At 38.6% G+C, this 22414-nt stretch overlaps 3 protein-coding genes across 10 annotated transcripts in view; 2 read left to right on the top strand and 1 right to left on the bottom strand.

The window, feature by feature from the left end:
- Positions 1-1792, top strand: part of taok3a (TAO kinase 3a) — a 64398-nt gene extending 62606 nt beyond the window's left edge. For all 7 annotated transcript variants that reach the window (XM_086315231.1, XM_086315226.1, XM_086315230.1 and 4 more), the window contains one exon: positions 398-1792. In XM_086315231.1, coding sequence (XP_086171357.1) covers positions 398-559 — 162 coding nt within the window. In that variant the 3' untranslated portion in view covers positions 560-1792. The remainder of the gene's footprint in view (positions 1-397) is intronic.
- Positions 1793-2415: 623 nt separating this feature from the next.
- On the bottom strand, positions 2416-4522 carry pebp1 (phosphatidylethanolamine binding protein 1). Its single transcript, XM_086315240.1, has 4 exons — positions 4295-4522; positions 3886-3995; positions 3565-3665; positions 2416-3023 (listed from the first exon to the last, which is right to left on the bottom strand). Exons 1-4 carry the CDS (start codon positions 4427-4429, stop codon positions 2806-2808), a joined length of 564 nt encoding a protein of 187 aa, XP_086171366.1. The 5' UTR covers positions 4430-4522; the 3' UTR covers positions 2416-2805.
- A 1966-nt stretch (positions 4523-6488) lies between these two features.
- Positions 6489-22277, top strand: vsig10 (V-set and immunoglobulin domain containing 10). Of its 2 annotated transcripts, XM_086315238.1 has the most exons (9): positions 6492-6822; positions 6901-7206; positions 10539-10844; positions 14445-14696; positions 18720-19004; positions 19242-19358; positions 19530-19539; positions 20735-20877; positions 20965-22277. In XM_086315238.1, exons 1-9 carry the CDS (start codon positions 6771-6773, stop codon positions 21057-21059), a joined length of 1566 nt encoding a protein of 521 aa, XP_086171364.1. In that variant the 5' UTR covers positions 6492-6770; the 3' UTR covers positions 21060-22277. The 2 variants fall into 2 exon arrangements, with proteins under 2 accessions (XP_086171363.1, XP_086171364.1); XM_086315237.1 differs by lacking the exon at positions 20965-22277 and having other exon boundaries at positions 6489-6822; positions 19245-19358; positions 19530-20835.
- Positions 22278-22414: the final 137 nt, after the last annotated feature.

Genomic DNA, 22414 nt, shown 5'->3' with positions numbered 1-22414 from the left:
ATGGATGCATCGGGCACCTGATACGCTGTTTGGAGTATCAGTCGAGCATTTTGCCCAAGGACACTTGCTGATATGTGGGTTGGATTGAACCCATCAACCTTCTGATTAGTAGTTGACCCTATCTACCTCCTCAGCCACGGCCATCCCACATTGCCCTCTATTATTTTCTAAAGCACTGAACATTCAAAGTTGTATTTGTTTTTGTTTTTTGTTGTTTTTTTTTTAAGTGCAGTGTTGAAGATGCTTTATATCTGTTTCAGGCTTACAAAAAAGTTTTTAATATTTAAACTGGAGGGAAAATCAAAACCTAATGATCATCAAGAACAGACAAATGTATCTTAGAAATGAGTAAACTACATTTAACTTTGAATATTTCTTGTTCCCATGTCACCTGCAGATTGAAGAGGAGCTGGTTTCCCTTCAGAAGGAGCGAACCGACCGCATCAAACACCTGCTGGAACGCCAGGAGCGGGAGATCGACACTTTTGACATGGAAAGCATGCGTCTGGGCTTCAACAACCTGGGCACCTTGGACTTTCCCAAGGACGACTACAGATGAGGGGCCGTTGTTTCTGCCGCCGCCATCTTCATGTAGTCCCCCTGGGGCAACCGTCTGCCTCAGAACACCCCACCTCTCCTTTGACCTGACCTGACAGTGCAGGTGTTCACAGCTGCTGATGCCCTTCCTCAAACACACTTTAAAAAATGAAAAGAGAAAAAAAAGAAAGAAAGAAACTGCTTCGAGATCAGCTCTGGTGTGTTCTCTGGGCCAGTCAGTCAGGGTCGATGGCAGGTTTGAGTGTCCCCCCACCCTTCCCTGACAAACCAACCTATACTCCCTCCCCCTCCTTGCCTCTGTGGTGTCACAAGATGACAAAAAAATATGCTGGATAACTTCCTGTGGTTGTCATGTTTTTGTAAGAATAACATAGTCACAGTGTTTCTTGTTTCTTGTGCAATGATGACACTTTTGGTGTGACTAAAAGTGGAAATTGAGAAAAAGGAGGGAGACAAAATTGAAGGTCGTAGGATGAGCAAAAATTGCTTCAAAACCATGCTTTTTCAGAGGCGATAAATATATTTGTTACTTTGTTTTTTGGTCTCGAGCAGCGCAAAAAAAAATCTCTCAAAGCGAAAAATCAAACCGATCCTTCCGCAGCTGTTCGTCTGGGCTGCTTCTTTGGTATTTATTCACGCAGACATTTTTAGGACCAATTTAAATAATTTGATACTTTGACGAAAAACTCACAATGTGCATACAGGTACACTTATAGTATATGTGATTCCTTCATGTGATTACTGCAGGGTGGGTGAATCATGGTACTCAACATGTGTATTGTACTGATTTCTCTGCACTGGCAGCCAATGTGAAATATAATACACGTGAGATGTGAACTCCCAGCTAGCACAAAGGGCTTCATGGGGAGGGCAGGGGGACTTGTACTTTGTGTATAGAAGGATTTATGGAGAGCTTTTACTTATTTTCGTATTGTATTTTAACTGTCACTTAAATCAGATAATAATTTTTAAAAGCGCTTTTTCCCCCCCTCCCCCTCTCTTCAGATAGTATTCCAAATCCAGGTATCTATCAATGGATTTTTCAGTTCATTTTCCCCCCCACTTCTTGCTTTACACAACTCTAGAGCTGTGTAGTTTCTTATAAACCAGACCAGTATGATGCTTTATTATTGCATGCACTTTAATTTTTTTTTCCAGGTTAAAATAAAGGCATGAATCTGTCAGAGCTTTTAATTATATTTGTAAATAAAGTGCTCATCACACAAACTGAAAAGGTGTTTTACATGTCTAAGGTATGGTCTGGGAATTTACTGTGAAAAAGCATGGAAAAAAGATTAGATGTGGAAAAAACTCAGTTTAATCATATTGTTTAATTTTGCAACCACCTGGACGTTTGGCGTTTTACCTGAGAAGTGCACTGAAGATTTGAACTCAAATCTCAGGCCTTAAAAAACCAAGTTGGGCTGAATTAAACCAACCATGTCTACAACTTTAATATTCTACCTTAAGCTTCATCTGCATGGTCCAGCGGGAACTACTACTGTAGTTGTTTACATGGACAAAGGTCACTAAAAGCCTGGTGATCTTTTTTTGTTTTTGTTTTTTTTTTTCAAAATTCATGGTAATCACTTTCTCCTCGCTGTAAATAAATTACTAAACATAGTTAAACTCTCAAAATGAAACTTTTATAGAACACTTTAGGTCTCAAAGGAAAATTCCTAAAATGATTTATTGCATTTACATTTAAAAAAATGTTCAAACAGAAATGCATCCTTTACCCAAGCCTTACATTCCTGGCACAAACCAAATTATTAGTAGAGGCATTTTGTGGGCATGGTCAAAATATTTTATTTCAGCTTAGAAATATCAACATTGTATTTTCAAAATCTAAAGGTCTTTATTTTTTTTGGGTTAGAAGTAGGAATGATTTTATCAATTCATTCCTTTTCTTGGTGGTGCCCTCTGCTGCCCCTTCAGCTAAAACAAAAAAAAGGCTCCTTAAATCAGCTGTAAAGATTTGAGAGCTTCCTCTGAAATTTGTCCTGGTAGTTTTGGCATAATCTTGCTGACTGACAGACAGCAAGGTGTTCTAGATCTCACAGAAAACATTTCTCCAAGGAACACAACCATTTTTTGTCCATCAGATTTATTGCAGCTGAGTACAGGTCAGGTTTATGCCAAGGAGTTGTTTATTTTTTTTTCACAGCATGAGTAGGCAACAGTGGGAAAATAATAGTTTTTAATAATGCTGCTGGGGTGATTCTGTTGAGTCCTTTTTGGGGGGTTTTATTTTCCAGACAGCTGCTCGTACAGTTTAGGGACATAGTCATCCCACTCAGCCTGGTAGCAAGTTCCTGCCACTGGTGCTCCCAGGCTGTATTTCTCCCTGAAGCTCTGGATCTTGAATTTGCCGCGGTTGTCTCCGCAGCGGTTGGTGAGGTCAGGCTCGCTGCAGGACAGGGTGCCTGACTGCTCATACACCAGCCACACATACCTATGGAGACCTGAGTTGGACAAGCACACAGGATTTTAAACGTTGAATTACACACTAAGAAAGAAAAAATTAGTTTATTTTAAACTCCAAAGAGCGTGAGCAGCAGATACCATGAAAAGAAAATTGCATGTCTAAACCTTTTCCCCACATTTCACACAAGAGAACATTAACTTTGTGCCCTCTCCTGCCTGGCAGCTTTTACCAGTAAGAATTGTGATCTGTATGCAAAATTGTGCCAAACACATTTTGCTTATACAAGACGAGCTCTACAAATTACCTATAGACTCCACTTGTTCATGTGTTCCGTTTACTTATTTATTAATTTCCATTTGTGTCATTTCTGTTATCACAGTGCATGTGCATCAGGGCATCATTGGTGTTTTGAAATCTAATTTCACACATGCACCACAGCCATGAGCCTTCTGCTAAAATTTAAGAGCGAGTCAGATTGAATATTAATGGACGTTTTTGTGGCAGTTGCCACCTGGGAAACTTTGATTCTCCCAGCACTGTCCAAAGGTTCATTAGAGTAAAACTTCATTCATTCTTACCTGTGCCATTAGGAGGACCAGAGCCCACATAGTCAGACTTGACGCAGCCAGAGGACACATCGTTTCCTTTCATGTTGACTACCAGAAAGTGGTGCCACTCCCTTTAGTGAAAGAAAAGATAATCAGTTTGATATTGAAAATCTGAACTGTACAGAAACTGTTCGAGCTGTCATTACCCTCGTGCAAAAAAAAATGTAGCTATGAAACTGTTTTTGAACATGATCAAGAGTCAAATGTAAGCGGCACAAATGAAAAGCCTAGGCCCACTTCAGTGGCCTCCCAGTAGGTCCTGTCTGTGCTCCATTAACATGCTCCTTTCACCTGAATTTGGGGTTCTTCCTGCTGGGAGCGTCAGGGTCGGTCAAGGCCAAAGTGTACAGTTTACTGGAGTCACATCCTTCCCATTCGATGCAAGTGGGTCGATTCTGCACCTGCAGCAACACGCGGACAAAAGTGCGTCAACTTTCACTTTTATGCCGGAGTTTGAGGCCGTTTGGGGGCGCTAAAAGCCATCGACTAAGGGCATACTACCAGGGAGCATTATGTAACCCAATTAATTTGTGGTAGACGGTTACAATACTTACTAATCTTACCAATCCCACGTAATCATTTATAATGCAGTGTTAGTTTAGAGAAATGCAGTACAGTACTTTAAACAGCATTTAAACGCATCACCAAGAAGCGACGCTAGTAGCTACACTTGCTAACAGACAGTGGTTAGCTGACAAACCTGTGTTGGAGTAAGCACTTTTCCCAGCTCATCTATTTCCACAGATCCGTATTTTACAGTCAGGGGCTTTGCAGGCTTTTCCTCGACCTCCTGCAGGGCAAGAGACCCGGTCCACTGGCTCAAATCTACAGGCATTTTGAGGCGTTTGCTTTGCAGACGATTCAAACTGAAACGCTACTTGCAGATGTACGAGAACTGCCAACGGTGCTGCATTCATGGACCAGCAGAAGATGTGCGACATGGAACGACTCCGCGTGTTTAAGAGTTAGAATAAAAAACAAAACAAAACACTTAAACAGTTCAAAAAGGAAAATATTCCGTTTTTAAAAATTTGAAATAACCCTTAACAAACATAAATTTCAAAAACTATAATTACTATAATTACTGTACTCTTTTGTCAATCATCCTTTTCTATTAGCTCCTGGTATTGGTACTTTAATATTATGAAAAATGTTGCCCATTTGCACATACTACTGATAAATATATGGTGCTCAATGCCGGCATTTCTCCAGCATATGGCCCTTATTTGAGGCGTGAATTAACATATTATTATTATTTTCTATATTTGGCTCTTCATGATGAATCATGGTTTTCCCAGTAATCTGATTCCAATTTGAAGGGCACAAACAAAAACCTACAGGAAACGCCGCCAGAGGGCGCAGTCCCCGTTACTCTTTTGTGGATTGTGATTTGCTAAAGTTTCCGTCAATCACATCACCCGTCCTGAGCTCCTCCCTTCTCCACCTTACGTGCTCCATTAACAAACTTAATGTTTCCAGACTTTTCCATCTTCAAAACGTTGACATTATACACTGTTTTAAACAATGGGCGTTAACGTTTTCTCAAGACACTTGAGCAAAAGAAAGAAATGATTATTATTATTATTATTATTATTATTATTATTAAAGTTATGGGTAGTGGTAGGAGGGTATGTTTTGTTTTTGGTATGTTGTTGTTGTTGTTGTGGGGTTTTTTTGGGTTTTTTTTGTCTTTTCAGGAATAAGCACATCCTACAGTCAGCCCTCCTTAAAATTTTAGCAGTCTGCAGATAATGACAAAAAACCAGAGCATGCATTGACTTTAACGACAGTCTGACAGTCCAGTCCTAGTATTTGTAAAGGGTAGGAAAGTGCATTTCAGATCAAATGAGTTTAATAAATGAAAAGAAAAAAATGAAAATGAAACACACTGAAACAATGAGTAAGCATATGTTAAATGCTTAGCCTTCTGACTCCAGACAATTTTAAATTAGGTTAGAGTATGGTTGTAGCTTAGGCTGTGTTGATTTGTGAGGTGTAAGACTCCCGTGAAAGCTCTCTCTCCCTTTCTTCACAGGCAATACTCCTATTCCTGCAGGCCAAACTTTTTTTAGTATCCTTATGCAAGCTCATGATTGTAATTAGGTTGTTATTTTAGTCTGTGTGACATTACAGCTGCACCAGATAGTAGTCCTACTGAGAACCACAATCTGCCTAGAATAAAAAATCTGGGACTGTAATCACATAAAGTAGTTACAATATACAATAAGGCTGTGTAGTGTTTTCACGAATCCAACAAATTTTGCTTATCCATAAAGTCATTAGGAGAATGAGCTCTGCCCTATATTATTAATATTATTAATATTGGAAAAAGGCACAACATTGGCAGCTCGCCCCCTTCAGATGATTCATGCAGAGAGAAGCATACTTTGTTGTGTATTTGTGGAGTTTGAGGCATCATTTTGGTTGCTCGTGGAGTTACTCGGGGAACTGAATGGAAATGAAATCAAAGGCCATCATAAATGCAAAGGCTTGGCTTATGAAAAACATTTCATGAAAACAGATGTATTTTTAAAATAGTAATTACCTAATAAGATTATAAAAACAACTGAAAACTGAATTTTTAAGAGAAAGAAGTAGAAATAGATACATTGTTTCCTAAAAATACAGAATTTTAACCAAATAAACGGTTGACAACTGATATCTATGATATCTATCAGTGATATCTATGTTTTTAGTATTATCTTAGCCCTATTTATAATGTCCGTTTGTTACAATGACAGCCTGACATCCATCTTTTCTGACTACAATCTCTTTTACTACCTTTAAAAAAGGCAAGAAAATGAGCTAATTTATTACCTGCGATAAGAAAAAAGAAAAGTAAAACAAATGGCTGTGGTGTTACTGCACCTTTAAGAAGGTGAGGTCAGGGTGTGGTTTCTGTCCTGGTAAAGTTTCCGGCTTGGCATGCTCATGTAAACAGAGCACCTCTACCAAATCTTGGTGAAGCCTAAGAGAAGGACAGAAGTCGGATCATGTCAGACCGCTGCCATCTGCCGACACTGGGTTCCGTGTGCTGTGGTGTGTAATGGGCAGACCGGTGCCCGGTGTGTTGCTGCGTATCACCGAGGTGCTCCCGCAGGTGGACTAGTCAGACAGGTTTGACCTAGAAGTCGCAACTGTTCACTCATTTCTGAAGGCAATGTAGGAAAGTTATCATGAAGGTAGTAGCAACGTTAGCGCTTCTGCAGTTGTATATTTCTGCAACAGGTGAGTTCGGATCGACTCGGAAAACACAGGTGAGTGTAAAAACCCCGCTTCAATCTTTTTTTTTTCTTTTCCTTTCAGCTGATCTCGTTACAGCGGAAGTTTCGGGTAATGTCTCAAGCGAAACGGCCCTGTCAGCTTCACCGGGTGACATCGTTGTACTTCCGTGTTACTCGGCAGGTAAAGTAACACCCGTGGTAACGACATGGACCAAAAATGGACGGGAAATCGTTACAGGCGGAGATCCCACTCGGCGCCTCATCGTGAACCCTGATGGGAGTTTGAACATCAGCGCGACGATGCCTGGAGATGAGGGGATTTACCTGTGCAACTCCACACTATCTGACAACAGCTCCTTCCTGGCACGTGTGCTGCTTCAAGTAACAAGTAAGTGTATGCGCACATTTTGAACAATGAGCTCTTCACGGTGAGGTAATGTAGGTGTTGCTTGCCTGAATTCTTGGAACATTTCTAGCAAATGCAAACTGGTTCATCTACATAACATGTGGGCCAGTTCTCGACAGCGGCTGACTTTTGTAGATGGGTCTAAATGTGCTATGTGGAGTTTGCCAGGCCTTCACTTTGCTGCATGCTTCTCTCAGAATATTCTAGCTTCCTTCCACAGTCCAAAGACATACATACTGTTTATTTAGTGTGTCTAAATTAGCCATAGGTGTGAATGTAAGTGAACATGAATGTAAGTGTGTCTTCATGTGTTTGCCCTGTCATGTACTGCTGACGTGTCAGGGGTGTACCTGGCCTTATGGACAGCGACAAATGAGACTGTTTCCCACGGCCCTGTGACCCTGAATTTGAGGTTAAGAAGATGGATGGGTCTATTTGTAAAGCGCTTATAGCTACACTTTGAGAAGGCGGCTATGGTCATCGTTCTTTGATCTTTATCAGCTAACCACTCAGTGGAGTACTGCAATACCTGATCAGTCTTCTTAATAATAACAATAATGATGGATTGGATTTATATAGCGCTTTTCAAGGCACCCAAAGCGCTTTACAATGCCACTATTCATTCACTCTCGCATTCACACACTGGTGGAGGCAGCTACAGTTGTAGCCACAGCTGCCCTGGGGCAGACTGACAGAAGCGAGGCTGCCATATTGCGCCATCGGCCCCTCTGGCCAACACCAGTAGGCGGTAGGGTAAAGTGTCTTGCCCAAGGACACAACGACCAGGACAGAGAGCCCGGGGATCGAACCGGCAACCTTCCGGTTACAGATACGCTTCCCAACCCCCCTGAGCCACGGTCGCCCACGACATTCTTGAAAAATGCAGACTTTTTCCTCTATCGCTGCTTGAAGAAAGATTCTGAAAACTGTCAGTAGGCGTGGGTGCTCATTTCAAGTCCATTTTCATCCAAAAAAAAAAAAAGATCCAACTAGCTCACCTTTAAAACATCAGCCCACACCAGTACCCTACCTGCAGGTTCCTGGTGCCTGATTCAAAGTGGAGCTGTTTACTGGTCCAGCTGTGGCTCGCTCATCTAGTCCATCAAGAGTCACACACCATCTCATTGGTCCACAAAAAGCTCAAAAATCTGTCTTGAGATATTTCTTGGTCCTGAATACACTGAATACCTTGTACTTCTGGGTATATGTAGGTTGCAGTCAGAGATGGGCAGTTACAAGTAATGCGTTACTATAATCCGATTACATTTGAGTAACGAGTAAAGTAAGGGATTACTATTACAAAAAAGGTAATTAGATTACTGTTACTTTCCCGTAAGCACGCTGCGTTACTCCGTTACTAAAACCGTGATTTTCTTCTTTTTTTTTTTTCTTTTTTTTTTCTTTTTTTTGCGAGAGTGTCTCATGACCAGTGTTGGTCAAGTTACTTGAAAAAAGCAATCAGTAACTAATTACTGATTACTTCCCCAAAAAGTATTTTCAAAAGTAATTAGTTACATAGTTACTTTTTAAAAAAATGATTTACAACCTGAGTAGGTAATGAAGCGATAGATCTTTCAGCCCAATTCTATTTTTTCTGCATAATCCATCATATAAAATGTAATCAAATGAAAAAGTCTCTTTTTGAAACTAGTTTTATTAGCTTTAATCTTTTAACTTCACGCATGAGGCAAATATTAAATTATATGCAACATTCTCTGACTGGAAGAAATTTGTTTAACATTTAAACCTATTTTCTGCATATTCCAGCATATAAAATAAAATAGTTTTTTGTGTTTACACTCACCTTTCAAATAGATGCACGTAAAACACAGAAGTTAAAAGATTAAAACTAATAAAAGTTTTAAAAAGAGACTTTTTCATTTGATTACATTTTATATGATGGATTATGCAGAAAAAGTAGAATTGGGCTGAAAGATCTATCTCTATTCTGGGATAAATCATGTTTTAAAAAGTAACTAAGTAACTAATTACTTCTGAAAATAAGTAATCAGTAAAGTAACAGGATTACTTTTTTCGGGAAGTAATCAGTAATTAGTTACTGATTACTTTTTTCAAGTAACTTGACCAACACTGGTTGCTGTTATGGACAGCAGTGGTGGATGATTGGTTTCTGGCAGGTCAGCGTTTGATTCGCAGTTAATTAGCAATTAGTTTTTCTCAGGTTTCTTTTGACACTGTTGGCTATTGGCAACAAAACATTTGATGGTTCTGTGATCACGCGTCGATATATTAGAAATTTCAAGAGTGTGACATCATTCAGAAAAGAGAGTAACAGCTGAAGTGTTAAGTAGTAATGGGAGCCAGTTAACATCTGTGCTCTGAAGCTTACTAGATAGAATCATGGTTGGACATCAGGCTACTTGATTATGGAAGAGAATCGTCATCATGCTGAGTTTGGCAAATGTAGTTTATTTAATATGATTACTTGTTGAGTTGTTTGGTTTTCCATATCTGTCTGAGAAAACACTCCTTTCACAGCCTTATGAGGAGTAAGTTTGGACTTTAAGGAATGGGTGTGTACAAATGTTAAAGACAAGGGGTGTGGTGGAGGTGTAACACAAAGTACAAGAGATTCTCTGTGAAACAGACTGTAACAGTCATTGTTTTATCTTGATTTTCTGGTTTTCATAATTGATTGCAAACCTAAAATCCATATTTAAACGGTACTGCTCTAGGCTAAAATTGAAAATAAGGGTAGGTTTTCTTTCTAATACCAAATGAAACCACTGCAGGACAAGTTTGCTAAAGAGAACCTTGACACTCCACTCTTCTGCCAGGAAAATGTTTTGTGAACAAAGTGAAGCTCAATTATTCAGAAATAACATCCACTTTGTGTGTCTTGGGCACCAGCATGAAAACATCATCCAAAGGGTGAAGTGTGATTGGTTGCTGTTTTTGCTGCTTCTCTCCTGAATAGTTTTGGCGGGCAAAATGTGTTTATCAAGGAATCTTGCAGGATAATTTCAAGGTGTCTGCACCTTTCTACAGCGGGACATTAAACTGAAACATCAAAGTAAATGTGCTGCAGAATGGCTCAGATCAAAATCTGAAATTAGCTTGAGTATTTTTGTTTTATATGCCAAAGACAACCTCAGAACACATTGTATAATAAGACAGACAGATCCACTGAATGCGTTTTTCCTGCTTTTATTGGTTCATAATGACACTTGTTATATTTTCCTCTACAAACATATCTTTAAAGTTGCTTACAGTATTTACTGATCTCATAAATTTAGAAGTTACTCTGAGTGAGGTTATACTAAGTTTTAATGCACTGTATGCATTTCTCTCAGGTGGACCAGAAAATGTGTCTACATCCATCAGTCCTGCCACTGCACTGTCCAATGGGACCCTTTACACAGATCGGGGTTCATCCGTTACTTTAAGGTGCTCCGGCTCCTCCTACCCGTCTCAGCACCTGACCTGGGCCTTCAGCGGTGACTCGTCAAGCAACGACTCGCTGGTTTCAGGCTCTGGATCGTCCCTGGAATTCACCATACAAAACATTCAGCCCAGCGCTCAAGGAGTTTACAGCTGCATGGCCCACAACCCTGTTTCAAATGTGACAGTAATCAGTCGCACGGAGCTGCTAGTGTACTGTAAGTATCACAAACAGGATAATCTGCTGTGACTGTAAGCTTGACAGTGTAAAGTGGGATTTTATGTATGTTTATGTATGTTTGAATCAAAGACTGAGCTTTGGTTTAATGGCAAAGACTGCAGCAGGGCTGAATACTGTATAACTTTAAGTTTGATGACATGCAGGCCTGAGTTTTAGTACTGATATTAATGTGATAATTTTCATATAAACACACCCACTGTTTATGCATTCTCCCCTTTCATTTAAAAAACACATCCTTCACTTTAGCATGCCTACCTATAAAGTGGTGTCATTATTTAGCAGAGGAAACAAAAGGAAAATCTTGAAGATTGCATGTGACAATTTAGCCAGAGAGTGGAGCTGAAACACTCCTGGGTGCTGTAAGCTTCACCAAAACCTGTTTTTTTTTTTTTTTTTTTTTTTTTTTTTTATTTATACATTAATGGGTTATATTGCTTAAAAGCAGAAAACATTTCATAATTTAAATTTTTAATATGTGTTTTAGATACATTTTTGTTTATAATTCACTCAGTGGGAATAAAAAAAAACCTAAATGGCTCTTCAAGTACAACTTGAGGTCAAATCCACAAAAAGAAACTTAGTACAGTGTTTTAGGTTTATAATGAATGTTAGTCAGTAAGCTACAAAACTGTAGACATGTTGAAATGTTTGCACGGAGACATTCCTGGACAGAAAAGCTGAATAAAATATTTAGTTATTCACAGTTTTATTAGTAAAACTGCTAGCTAAGCATTAAAAGATAATCCAGTCCAGTTCAGAGTGGCGTGGGGACTACTTTTTCCCTCTTAACCTCTTGCTGTACTACAAGAGAGAATATGATAGAGGGCAAGCAAGGCTGTGGAGGGAACAAAAAATGCATACTGAGAGATGTTTTGATGGGCTGAAAAAAAGCTGAGTCAGTACCCACCAGCAGCTGAGATGAGGGAAAATGAATGCCAGGAAAGGTCAAAACATGCTATCCAGGCCTCACTGAAAATATTACACTCAAACACTGTGAATGTCATGATTAATCGTGGTGTAACTGTGGAATGATTTTATCTATGTGGCTTCTGTTACGAGGAAAAAAAATACTATATTATGTGCAGGGTAAGGAGGCTGTGGCGGTTTATTGAGTCACTGCGATAACAATACATTGAATTGACTTCCTGAAATGTTTGCACGCAGCTTGTTCCCTGTTTTCGCTGACTTCCTGTAGCTCGCTTTTCAACACGGAAAAATCAAATCCATTTTTACTGAATGTTTGGAAATAATAGGCCTGTTTTATATGTCAGGTAACACTTTGTTTTACAGTTCCAGTGTTTTCTTAAAATTTGTTTGAGCACAATTGTTATGTAAATGTGTTGACAGCACAGACAGAGGTAAACTAATATACATCCATTTAAGCAAATTATTTCAGTCTTTTCTCAACAGTATGCAAATGTTTACAGGTTTTTATGCTGTGTTTGAAAGAAGAAATTTTCATTAATGAAATCATAATAAATGATTGCTTTGCTTTATATCAAGGTTACACAGGATAACTAAACTCAAACAGCTTTCCCTCTTCTTCCTACTTATAGTGTCAAATCACAACAAAAGTTGCCTCAAGGTGCTTTATATTGTAAGGTAATGTCCCTACAAAAATACAGAGACACCCCCAACAATCATGTGACCACCTATGAGCAAGCACTTTGGTCACAGTGGGAAGGAAAAACTCCCTTGTGACAGGAAGAAACCTCCAGCAGAAGCAGGCTCAGGGAGGACCGGCCACTCAGATGCTTTAAGTTTCACCAGAACATTTAGTAATTAGTGGAAAATATGGCATCAGAGATGGGTTTCTTCTTTATTCAGCTGCTCCCTTTAGGCATCTACTTCCAATCTTATCCCATCTCTATCATTCTCCTCTGTCACACCAACCCTCTGCATGTCCTCCTTCACTACTTGCATGAATCTCCTCTGTTTTCTTCCTCTTATCCTCCTGTCTGGCAACTCCATCTTAAACATCCTTTATCCAGTATATCTGTTCTCATTCTTTGGCAGATATCTAAACTGTCTCAGCCTTGCCTCTCTAATGCTGTCTCCAAACTGCTCAACCTGGGCTGTCTGATGTACTCCTTTCTAATCCTGTTCCTCCTGGTCACTCTCAACAACTCTGCCAACTCCAGCTCGACGTCCACTCTTTTTGTTAGAGCCACTATCTCCATACCATACATCTCATCGGGTCTTACTATTATCTTGTAAATCTTCCCTTTCACTCCTTCTATCAGATTCCCCCTCCCGACACTCGTTTTTACCCACTCCACCCTGCCTACTCTCTCTATTCCCTATCTCGCGCACTGTCTGTTGTTTCGGTTGACCCTAGATCAACCCCAGACATAAGAGTGAAGTATCAAAAGTGAAATTGTTATTCTAAGAAAAGTTAAGCTCTCTTAGTACAAAATCATGGATAGATTGAATGTGCAATGGCACTCTAAACACTTTACAGAATTCGTAACAGGATCAGGCAGACTGAAAGTGAGCCCATGATCGAATGATTGATACATAAAAATGTGTTAACTGAATGATAGAAGTGCAGAACTTGATAGTGTTACACCCCGGCCTAGGCAACCGGAGTGCAACACGAAAAAAGTAAAAATAAAGAAAAAAAAAAAACACACAAAAAAACCCCCACTAAAGCTCACCACCAAAATCCCAAAACGAAAGTATCGACAAAGCTATTTACAACAAACTATTTATTTACAACAAAACACCAAACTATTTACAACACGGGGGAGATCACGACCATGACCAACTGACACACAGGGCTTAAATACATAGAAGGAGCAATCAGGGAATGGACCACAGGAGGGAAACACAGCTGGGGCAAATTAGACCTGACGAGACAAGGAAAAGTAAACTGAACACACTAAGATAACACAGACTTTCAAAGTAAAGCAGGAAACACATAACAGTCACGCCAAAAACAACACCGAAACGTAACAATAGCTTGTAGTCTCTAAAGCAGCTTTTCAGATCAGATACAAGCTAACACTTTGTGCTAACACCTCAAAGCTTTTCAAAAACGATTTGAACATCAAAGAACACTAACTGGCATAGACGTACCACGCAGTGACCTGTGATTAACCCTTTATGGGGGATCTTGAGGCCTGATTAAGCCAAGCATTCCTGGCATAACATTCCCGACATCTTTGAATGTCTTTGGACTTAACACATTGTGGGTTAACACATTCCACAAGTTGGAAGCAACTTGTGGCGCTCATGAAGCTCAAGTGCAGCTTTTGTTAAGGAAAACAAGGCAAACCCAATGTGAGGGAATTCTTAAGCGATGAATGTAATATTGTTATATGTAACAAAATATTTTTAGTAAATAAAACATTAAAAAACACTTAAAGGTAAAGGTCTAACAGAAAAATCTCAAATAAAATTTGCTCTTAATTTGAGTTTTGCTTTAAGCAGCTTGAGGTGACTGTTACTGTGATTTGGCTCCACATAAATAAAATGGAACTGAAATGATCTGAATATCCTTTCCTGAACATTCAGGAGTGCATTCCTACTGCTCATTACTGATGCTTTTATTTTTATTTCTTTTTCTCCTAATTAGATGTCTCAGACAGACACCCTGAGTGTAAATGGACACTGACACAGAACATCTCTCTAGTCCAGTTCACCTGCACTTGGTTAGAAGTTTATCCCACCCCAAACCTACGTTGGGATATGGGACCATTCCAGGTGGCGGACAGCCTCAATGTTACGATGAGCCGCTCCACGCTGTCAGACGGGCAGACCGTGAACTGCACAGCCCAGCCCCAGCACCTCGGCCCAGAAAAAGAGAAGTCGTGTTCGTTTACCCTCGGTAAGCTTGTTGTAGGGAAATGAGCCTCTTAACGATCCTGAGATGTGCAAATGCTGAATCTTTAATGTACTTTTGACTTAAGAAGCCACAGTGACACTCGCTGCTGTCAATCACTGTTTGTAGTTCTGACATCACATTTATGTCATGGTTGAGCTTCTGTGCAGGTAGTATATTTGATTACTCAGAATCACAATAGTTTATTATTCTCAGCGAGGAAGTTACTTTGTGACAATAAAAAAAAAAGGCCACTCAGAGAGCGCAAAAAGTGTGACCTTGACTCAATTTACACCAAAATCAAATCAGCTCAAGCTGTTACTGGTATCTACTATCAACAAAATTTCAACATGATAGCTTGAAAACTGTGGACACTATAATGCTAACAAACAAACAAACAAATAGAATCAATTACATACTCTCTCCCTTTGGACGAAGAACAAACTATGAAAAAGAATAGTGCATGAAGTACAAATAAAAATAAATAAACACTGTAGTATTTAAAAATATACACTCAAAGCAAAATAAAAGTTAAACAATATCACGTGCAACATTTACTAGATGATGACAAGTGAAAATAATTCGGGCATCGGTCTGTAATCACTGATTAGTCATAGGATTCGTCCATAACTTGAACACCATCCTCCTTTCTCACACTGACTCCACAGAGTGAAGCGCCACACCCACAACGTCACCAGCCTTCCAGATCAGTGTGAGCCTGTTGGGGTACACCACCCTCTGCTGCCCCAGCACACCAGTGGATGGCACTGGCCACCACAGACTCCTCAAATTAAAAACAAAAAACAAATTAGTGCAGGTCTACACCCAGATTATTTTGTCTCAAGTTTTTTAAAATTGTAAAATGCAAAGTGCATTGTGGGTATTTTGTCAGATGATCTTTCAATTTAAAAGTCCAATTAAATCTGATGAAACAGCTATATGGTACAGCCCTATAAAATTACATGGTTCTTAACAGGAACATTACCTATAGTTGAATAATATTTTCAAAATAAGAGTGTGTGAAAAAAGTCTTAGAAGATATCACACACAATGTCACTTTTGTCTAACATACAGTTTTTCCTTCAGGGACAGAGTTTCTGTAAAAACGTCACAGTAAACTGAAACCATCCGCATGATCAGATATCATGTGACGTATGTGAGGAAAAATATGTGCTGCAGGAGTAGGAACTATGTGAGCAATGCTTATTTGACTTAGAGAATGATGGCACCCTCCCTTGAAGCCAACAGGTCAAAAATTTCTGGTCACAATGTGAGAGAGTCACAACCCAGGAAAACTGATTATGTTTAGCATTACTCCAGAAATATGGCTAACATTGCCATGCTCGTCATAAATGTAAAAGTAACTTGATTGGGACTAATCCTAATTATTGGGTATTGTTTTTAATATTCATATGAAGTACCATAATATTTATTCGATTAAGCTTTCCAGCCCTGACAAGAATAACACTTGGCAGTGTGCTCATGAGAACACAACACAGGGCATGTGGGCAGTTAGTGAGTCACCCAGTTGTGTAAAGGTTATCATCACATGAATGCCTTATTCAAACAATGAGTTGATGCAACAGGATGTGAGTTGCTGTTCTCTGATCAGCCTTCTTCTGTGAATCAGAAACACTGAACAAAAATGACATTTTGTCAAACAAAATGAGTAAAATTCCAAAATATTCTTATTTATTTACAAATTGCAATTGATATTTACTGAACAAACAAAGCAATAGTCCAACCAGTTTGGAGGTCATGAAAAAGTATGAACAATGTCAGGTTTAGAGCTGGAGTGATTGGTTGATATATCAAATAGCGGATATTAGTGTTTTTGAAATGTAAAAAAGTAAAATTTAAAAACAAGGAAAGGTGTGGAAAAGTGTCAAAATACTGAAAACACATTTATTTTGAAGTTGGAATTCATCCAAAATACAAACAAACCTTCAGCTTTTGCATGAAAACAACACAGTGATATTATTGCAGTACCAAAACTGTCACCAGAGGGGAAGAAGAAGCTATAAAATTCCACTTCTGAGCTTATCCATGTAGCAAGCTATTTTGGTGTATTTTTGTCCTCATCAGCCAGCATGACTCATAGAAAGGGACTGTTTGGTCTTAATAACAGACCAAAAAACCCAAACATATTGTGTTAATTTATCTTTTTTTTTTTTTTTTTTTTTTTAAAAGCAGCATTTTTGTTTTTACTGAAAACATATGATCAGTATGATCATAAGCTCTTTTGCTCTCTTGGTAAGAGTTGGATAAGAAGACGAGAAGATCAACAGCTTTCATGTCTGTACAGTATATGTAAGGTTTCTGCAAGAAGACAGCTTATTTCCAGTGTTTATTTATCGATCTTGGCTCAAACCTCAGTAAACCACAAAATGCTAGTTTTGAAAGTAAGGGTTAATTAGAGAGCTGAAATTGTTTTTAAGTGTGGTCAGGCCTGGTTTTTGGTCTTCATTTTAATTTACAGTGTTAATGTTGTGCTGAAATGTTTCCTGGCCACAACTTGGTGTTTTCTGCTCAGAAATATTTGTCCCCTTTTGATTGTTATTCTTCTTTTTTTGCATATTTATCACACTTGCATGTTTCAGATCAGAAACCCAGGTAAATACAAAGTGCAGCTTTCACTCCTCGGCCTTAAAACTTTTGTGATGTGGACACCCAAGTTTGTGAATGTGATAACTCAAGGATGAAGCTAAAAAGCTATCTAAACTACCTGACTATTGTGAAAAAGTTGTTAAATCACAAATTAACTTTGATTAACCACATTTTTTTTTTTGGAAAGCTGAGTTAAATTTCATTACACAACCATTCCTCATTACTGCCAAACCTAAATCACCAAACAGAGCCTGTCTGACATAGTGAAGTAGACTAAAAGATCTTAAAGAGCAACACATCATGTCATGATCCAAAGAAACTCAAGAACAGATGAAAAACAAAGTTATTGAAAGTCTGGAAAGGGTTACAGGGCTATTTCTAAGGCTTTGGGAGTCCGGTGAACCACAGTTGCAGCTATTAAGTGCAAATGGAGAAAACTTGGAAGAGTGGTGAACCTTTCCCAGGAGTGGCTGGCATACCAAAATTACTCAAAGAACACATTGATGACTCAACGGGAAGTTACAAAATAACACAGAACAACATCTAAAGAACTACAAGCCTTACTCGCCTCACTTAGGTTCAGCAGAGGTGTTCATGATTCAACAATAAGAAAGAGAAAGAAATATTCTGTGGACTGATGAGACAAAAGTTAACTTCCTGCAAGGTTGTGTCCCATTACATCTGGCATTCATATAAAGGACATCGTACCTGCAGACAAACATATTGATGGTAGTGCGATGGTGCTTCAGTGGCTAGACAACTTGGTATAATTAATGGAAGCATGAATTCTGCTACCAGAAAATTGTGAAGAAGAATGTCCAGCCTTCGGTTGTACACTGAAGTTCAAGCGTACTCGTGATTATGCAGCAGGAAAATGATCTGAAACACACCAGCAAGTCCATCTCTGAATGGTTCAGTAAAGGCAAAATGAAGGCTTTTAGACTTGAATCAGATTGAGATGCTTTGGCAAGACCTTAAAAAGGCCGTTCGTGCTCGATGTGGCTCAATTAAAACTATTCTGGAAAGGAGAGTGGGCCAGAATTCCTCCACAGCAATGCAATCAGTTACAGTTCTTGCATCCAAGGGTAGTAGAAACAGTTAGGTTTGGGGAGCGATTACTTTTTCCACATAGGCCAGGTCGGCTTGGAAATTATTTAACCCAAGTAAAGTGCAGTTGTTATCTTTGTCTAATATCAAAACTTGTTTGATGATCTGAAACATTTAAGTGTGACAAATGTGCAAAAAATAGGAATTTGGGAGTGGGGCAAATACTTTTCAAGTAAGATTCCTCATATGCTTTATATCCCACATAAATCAAGTTTTGTAAATGTAAATACATTTGACTTTTTTAAAAAATATCTGACTGAAATGATAAAGTATCTGATTTTTATTTTTATTTTTCCTCCTCTCTCACTCTGTCAGAGCTTCCCTTCCCTGAAGGCGAACCAATGGTCTCTGCTCTGGAGGCAAGCAATGTAACACTCACATGCACTGAGACCACGTCCAAGCCCCCTGCAATTACCACATGGAGAAAGGGATTACAACTGGACTACATTGAATCTGGATCAAAGTACATCCTGTCTTTGGAAGGCCCGGTCTTCAAGCTGACCATAGTAAACGTCACTAAAGAGGACGAAGGCTTCTATTTCTGCCACAGTGAGAACCCGCTCGGACTACGCGAGCTAGAAGTGGAGCTCACTGTGAAGAGTTGAGTTTTGAATAAGAGGAATATCCTGGCATTAGTAGTTTTACAGAATAGATCATTTGCATGTCTTTGCATTTTTTTCAATGTCTGCGTGAGATAACGAATAGACATTAAGCAGAAGTGTAAACAGCATGCTAGTCACTACAGGTGTTGACTCCGCCTCTGGAATCCAGATAAACCTGCTGCTCCACCCTTTTTTGTACTTCATAAGCTTCTCCTGTTGCCTTTTTTGGTTTCAGCAGCCTCTTCCGCGTACACAGGAGCAGTCATCGGCATATTTATAGCAGCACTGATTATGGGGTCAGCTGTCATCATAGCCAAAATTGTCTACAACAGCAGAGACCGGATTTGCCTGGGTAATTTTTTTTTCTTTTCATAAATAAATTTTGCATCAATAATAGCGTCAGCCTCTGATCAATAACAATCCACATGCTGTATCTGCATTTTAAATTAATAGGAACTGTATTAAACATGAAAATCTACTAATACTGATGCCATTCTTTGTGTTTGTGTTTTTGTGTCAATAGGTGGCTTTGGGTGAGTATTTCATATTTGCTTTTGTCATATATACTAAATGCTTACTTTAGTTGCACAGTCCATATAGATTGAGTTAAAGTACTTTATGCACATCTGTGTTGCATTTGAAATGCATTGTTTTTTTCCATTTAAAAGCAAGCCAATCATCAAGTAGTACCATTATTTTCTAGTTCTTTTTACCCCTCGGCTGTAAAAGGCAGTTGGGATGTTGTGGTCACACTGCCTGATGGGAAGGTGGGCAGGTCATTTGTACACCCAACTTTATGAATGTGATAACTCGAGAACGACGCGAAATAGGAGTATCGAGTTCATACCATAGGTGTATCTACTAAAAGTTTCAGACAAGTTCCAATCTCAGTGACCTCATTCTCAGGTCAAGGTCAATCTTGTAATTGTAATAACTCGAGCACGAGGCAATGTAGGATTTTGAAGTTGACACCATAGATGTATCTATTAAAAATCTTACCATTATTTTCTTTTTAAGTTAGATTACAAGGAATCTAAAATTCTGAGCATCTGTGCTTTTACAAATATGGAAGGATCTCAGAGAAAGGACAAAAAGTAAATCCTACCGTCTATACATCTTCAGCACCCTTAAGAGTAATTCCACCTCTGAGCAGTAGACGATATCTTGATACCATGCTCAGCCTGCACACACTTGCTGCTGCTTTTACAAGCTGCTTTGCAAATCACCTCTACTTGCAGCTGCTCCATTTCATAGAGCTTCTAACTGATTTTTGCTGTCACTGATGTCTGCCCACACATTTTAGCTTGCACAGAGGGGGTCAAACTCCAGTTTTGTGATTGAAAGTGTGCTCCGCTTCTGGCGCCTCAATCTTGTTTAAAAACAAAATGCTTCTTTAAAACTCTTCACCTTACATGGCAGAACTGCGTAAAACACGTTTTTCAGCTAAATTGTCGCAGTTGTTTAGTTGGAGGACTAGCACATATAAAACTTAATTTGCTAAACTGAAGAATTTTAGCTTGTGGTCTTTATGATGATCATTCACATTAAACACATTTCTCCAAAGGATTTTTAGTGGCCAAAAATTCCAAAATGGTGACTTTGGTTTTGGTCAAAGCCATCTCTGGAATGTGGACTGAACAAAACTGTCTAACAAATACTTGGCGAAGATCAGTTTTAAAGATCTGGCTGCACGTGTGCGCCCGTGTCATACTATTCTCACCTCTGCAGGCAAGTGGATGACGACAGTGGAGACGTTCTGAGTCTGGTGGAGTCGGATGACGAACAAGTCTTCCAAGATGCAGTTCCCCGGCTGCCTCCAATAACCAACGGACATCACACAACACTTGTGCAGATACATCGAATCCCATCGAGTAGGACTTCATCACAGCAATTTATAAGTTTTCTAATTTCAGTGTAAAAATATTTTGTAATATAAAAATGTCCCTCTTTTTATTCAGGTGATCACGAGGATGCAGAAACTGCTGACACAAGTCCACAGCAGCAGGAGGATACCGTACAGACGGAAGAGCCAGTGCAACTTGTAGAATTTTAGGTATTGGGGAATTTTTTAGAGCAATGTTTAGTTTTAGGTAAATTTACTCCTGAAGAGAATGTGAACAGAATCGGTGGCAGAAACCTTTTTGTCCTTCCTTTCTATTGTGTTTTTTTTTTTTTTTTTTTTAAGATTCTATATTTTTTGTAAATTTATTTTGATTGATTTGTTTATACAGTATGTAAAAATAAATAAATGTAATACAGTAAATGTGTTTGAACAAATATTCTTTGCATGTTTTTATGAGTTTTGTATTTTTAAAGGTGTTCACTATGTACACTATGCAGACCAATATATGTGACCTTTGACTATCTCGGTCTAGAATGCGACTCTGCTGCAGAACTATTTTTATTTATTTATTTTTTTAAATGCAGCAGAGTCAGTTCGTCACTCATCTCACATCATGCTACGTGTGAAACAAACTTGACTCACTCACTTGAAAATATTTACACGAGATCTACGTGAGAGGGAAAACAAATTAAAAACTCTAAAGGGTTTGACAAAAAATTTGATTTAAACAAAATTATTCAATATTATTAGAATTTATTATTAGTGTCCTTTTAATGCAAAAGTACAATTGAGTCTCTCAAGTCACCTCAGTTTTTATAAAGAAGATTTTACTGGATAATTAATAGTCTAAATAATTCACTGTGTAAAACCATCAAAATCATATAAAAAATGTAGTGCTGTTGTGTTTCTTTTAAAGGAGACAGATGGATCATTTGAATGCAAACAGTCTGCAGGCTTTAATAATGCATTAGGCTGTTAAAGGGAGATCCAGCCTCACACGTAACAGTCTGGAAATAGGTGCTCTGATATATTAATAATTCATGGTACATATTTAAGATGATGTGTACACAGTACAGAGACTTTTTCACTGCTTTTGAGGCAGCTATAATGTTATTCTACGGCTATGATCACATCAAGTTTGTATATTTTTCTTTTACATTAAAACAAACCTTAATAGTCACACATGGACACCAACTGAAGAAGAATTTACCGGTTAGAAAAACAACAGGAGACAATGCGACATGAAATGAACATGTATATAAAAAAAAAATGTTATGGATCATCAGGTATTTAAACTGTTTTCATGCACTTGTATAGAAAGTTGTTCTGAATGGTTTTTTTGTTATTGTACAGATATTTGATACATGATTTGCAGGGCAGAACCAAAAGGGGAAATAAAGGATAAAAACATAAGCAAATATTTTGTGAATATTTGTGTACGTCTACAGAAATATTACATTACTGTACTCTATATCAGTGAGAAACATTTTACTCTAGTATAAAATTTGGGTGCAAAATTCTTTCTTTAAAGATTTTTGCACCCAAACACCCAAAGGCGATCACTG

This window comes from Aulonocara sp. 'chitande type north' Nkhata Bay, linkage group LG12 (assembly GCF_057382095.1).
Source record: "Aulonocara sp. 'chitande type north' Nkhata Bay isolate Kocher_YH1m ecotype deep benthic linkage group LG12, A_spYH_male_GT1.1, whole genome shotgun sequence".
Classification (NCBI taxonomy): domain Eukaryota; kingdom Metazoa; phylum Chordata; class Actinopteri; order Cichliformes; family Cichlidae; genus Aulonocara; species Aulonocara sp. 'chitande type north' Nkhata Bay.
The sequence above is the reverse complement of the archived record's forward strand: the minus strand, read 5'-3'. Positions and strand labels throughout refer to the sequence as shown.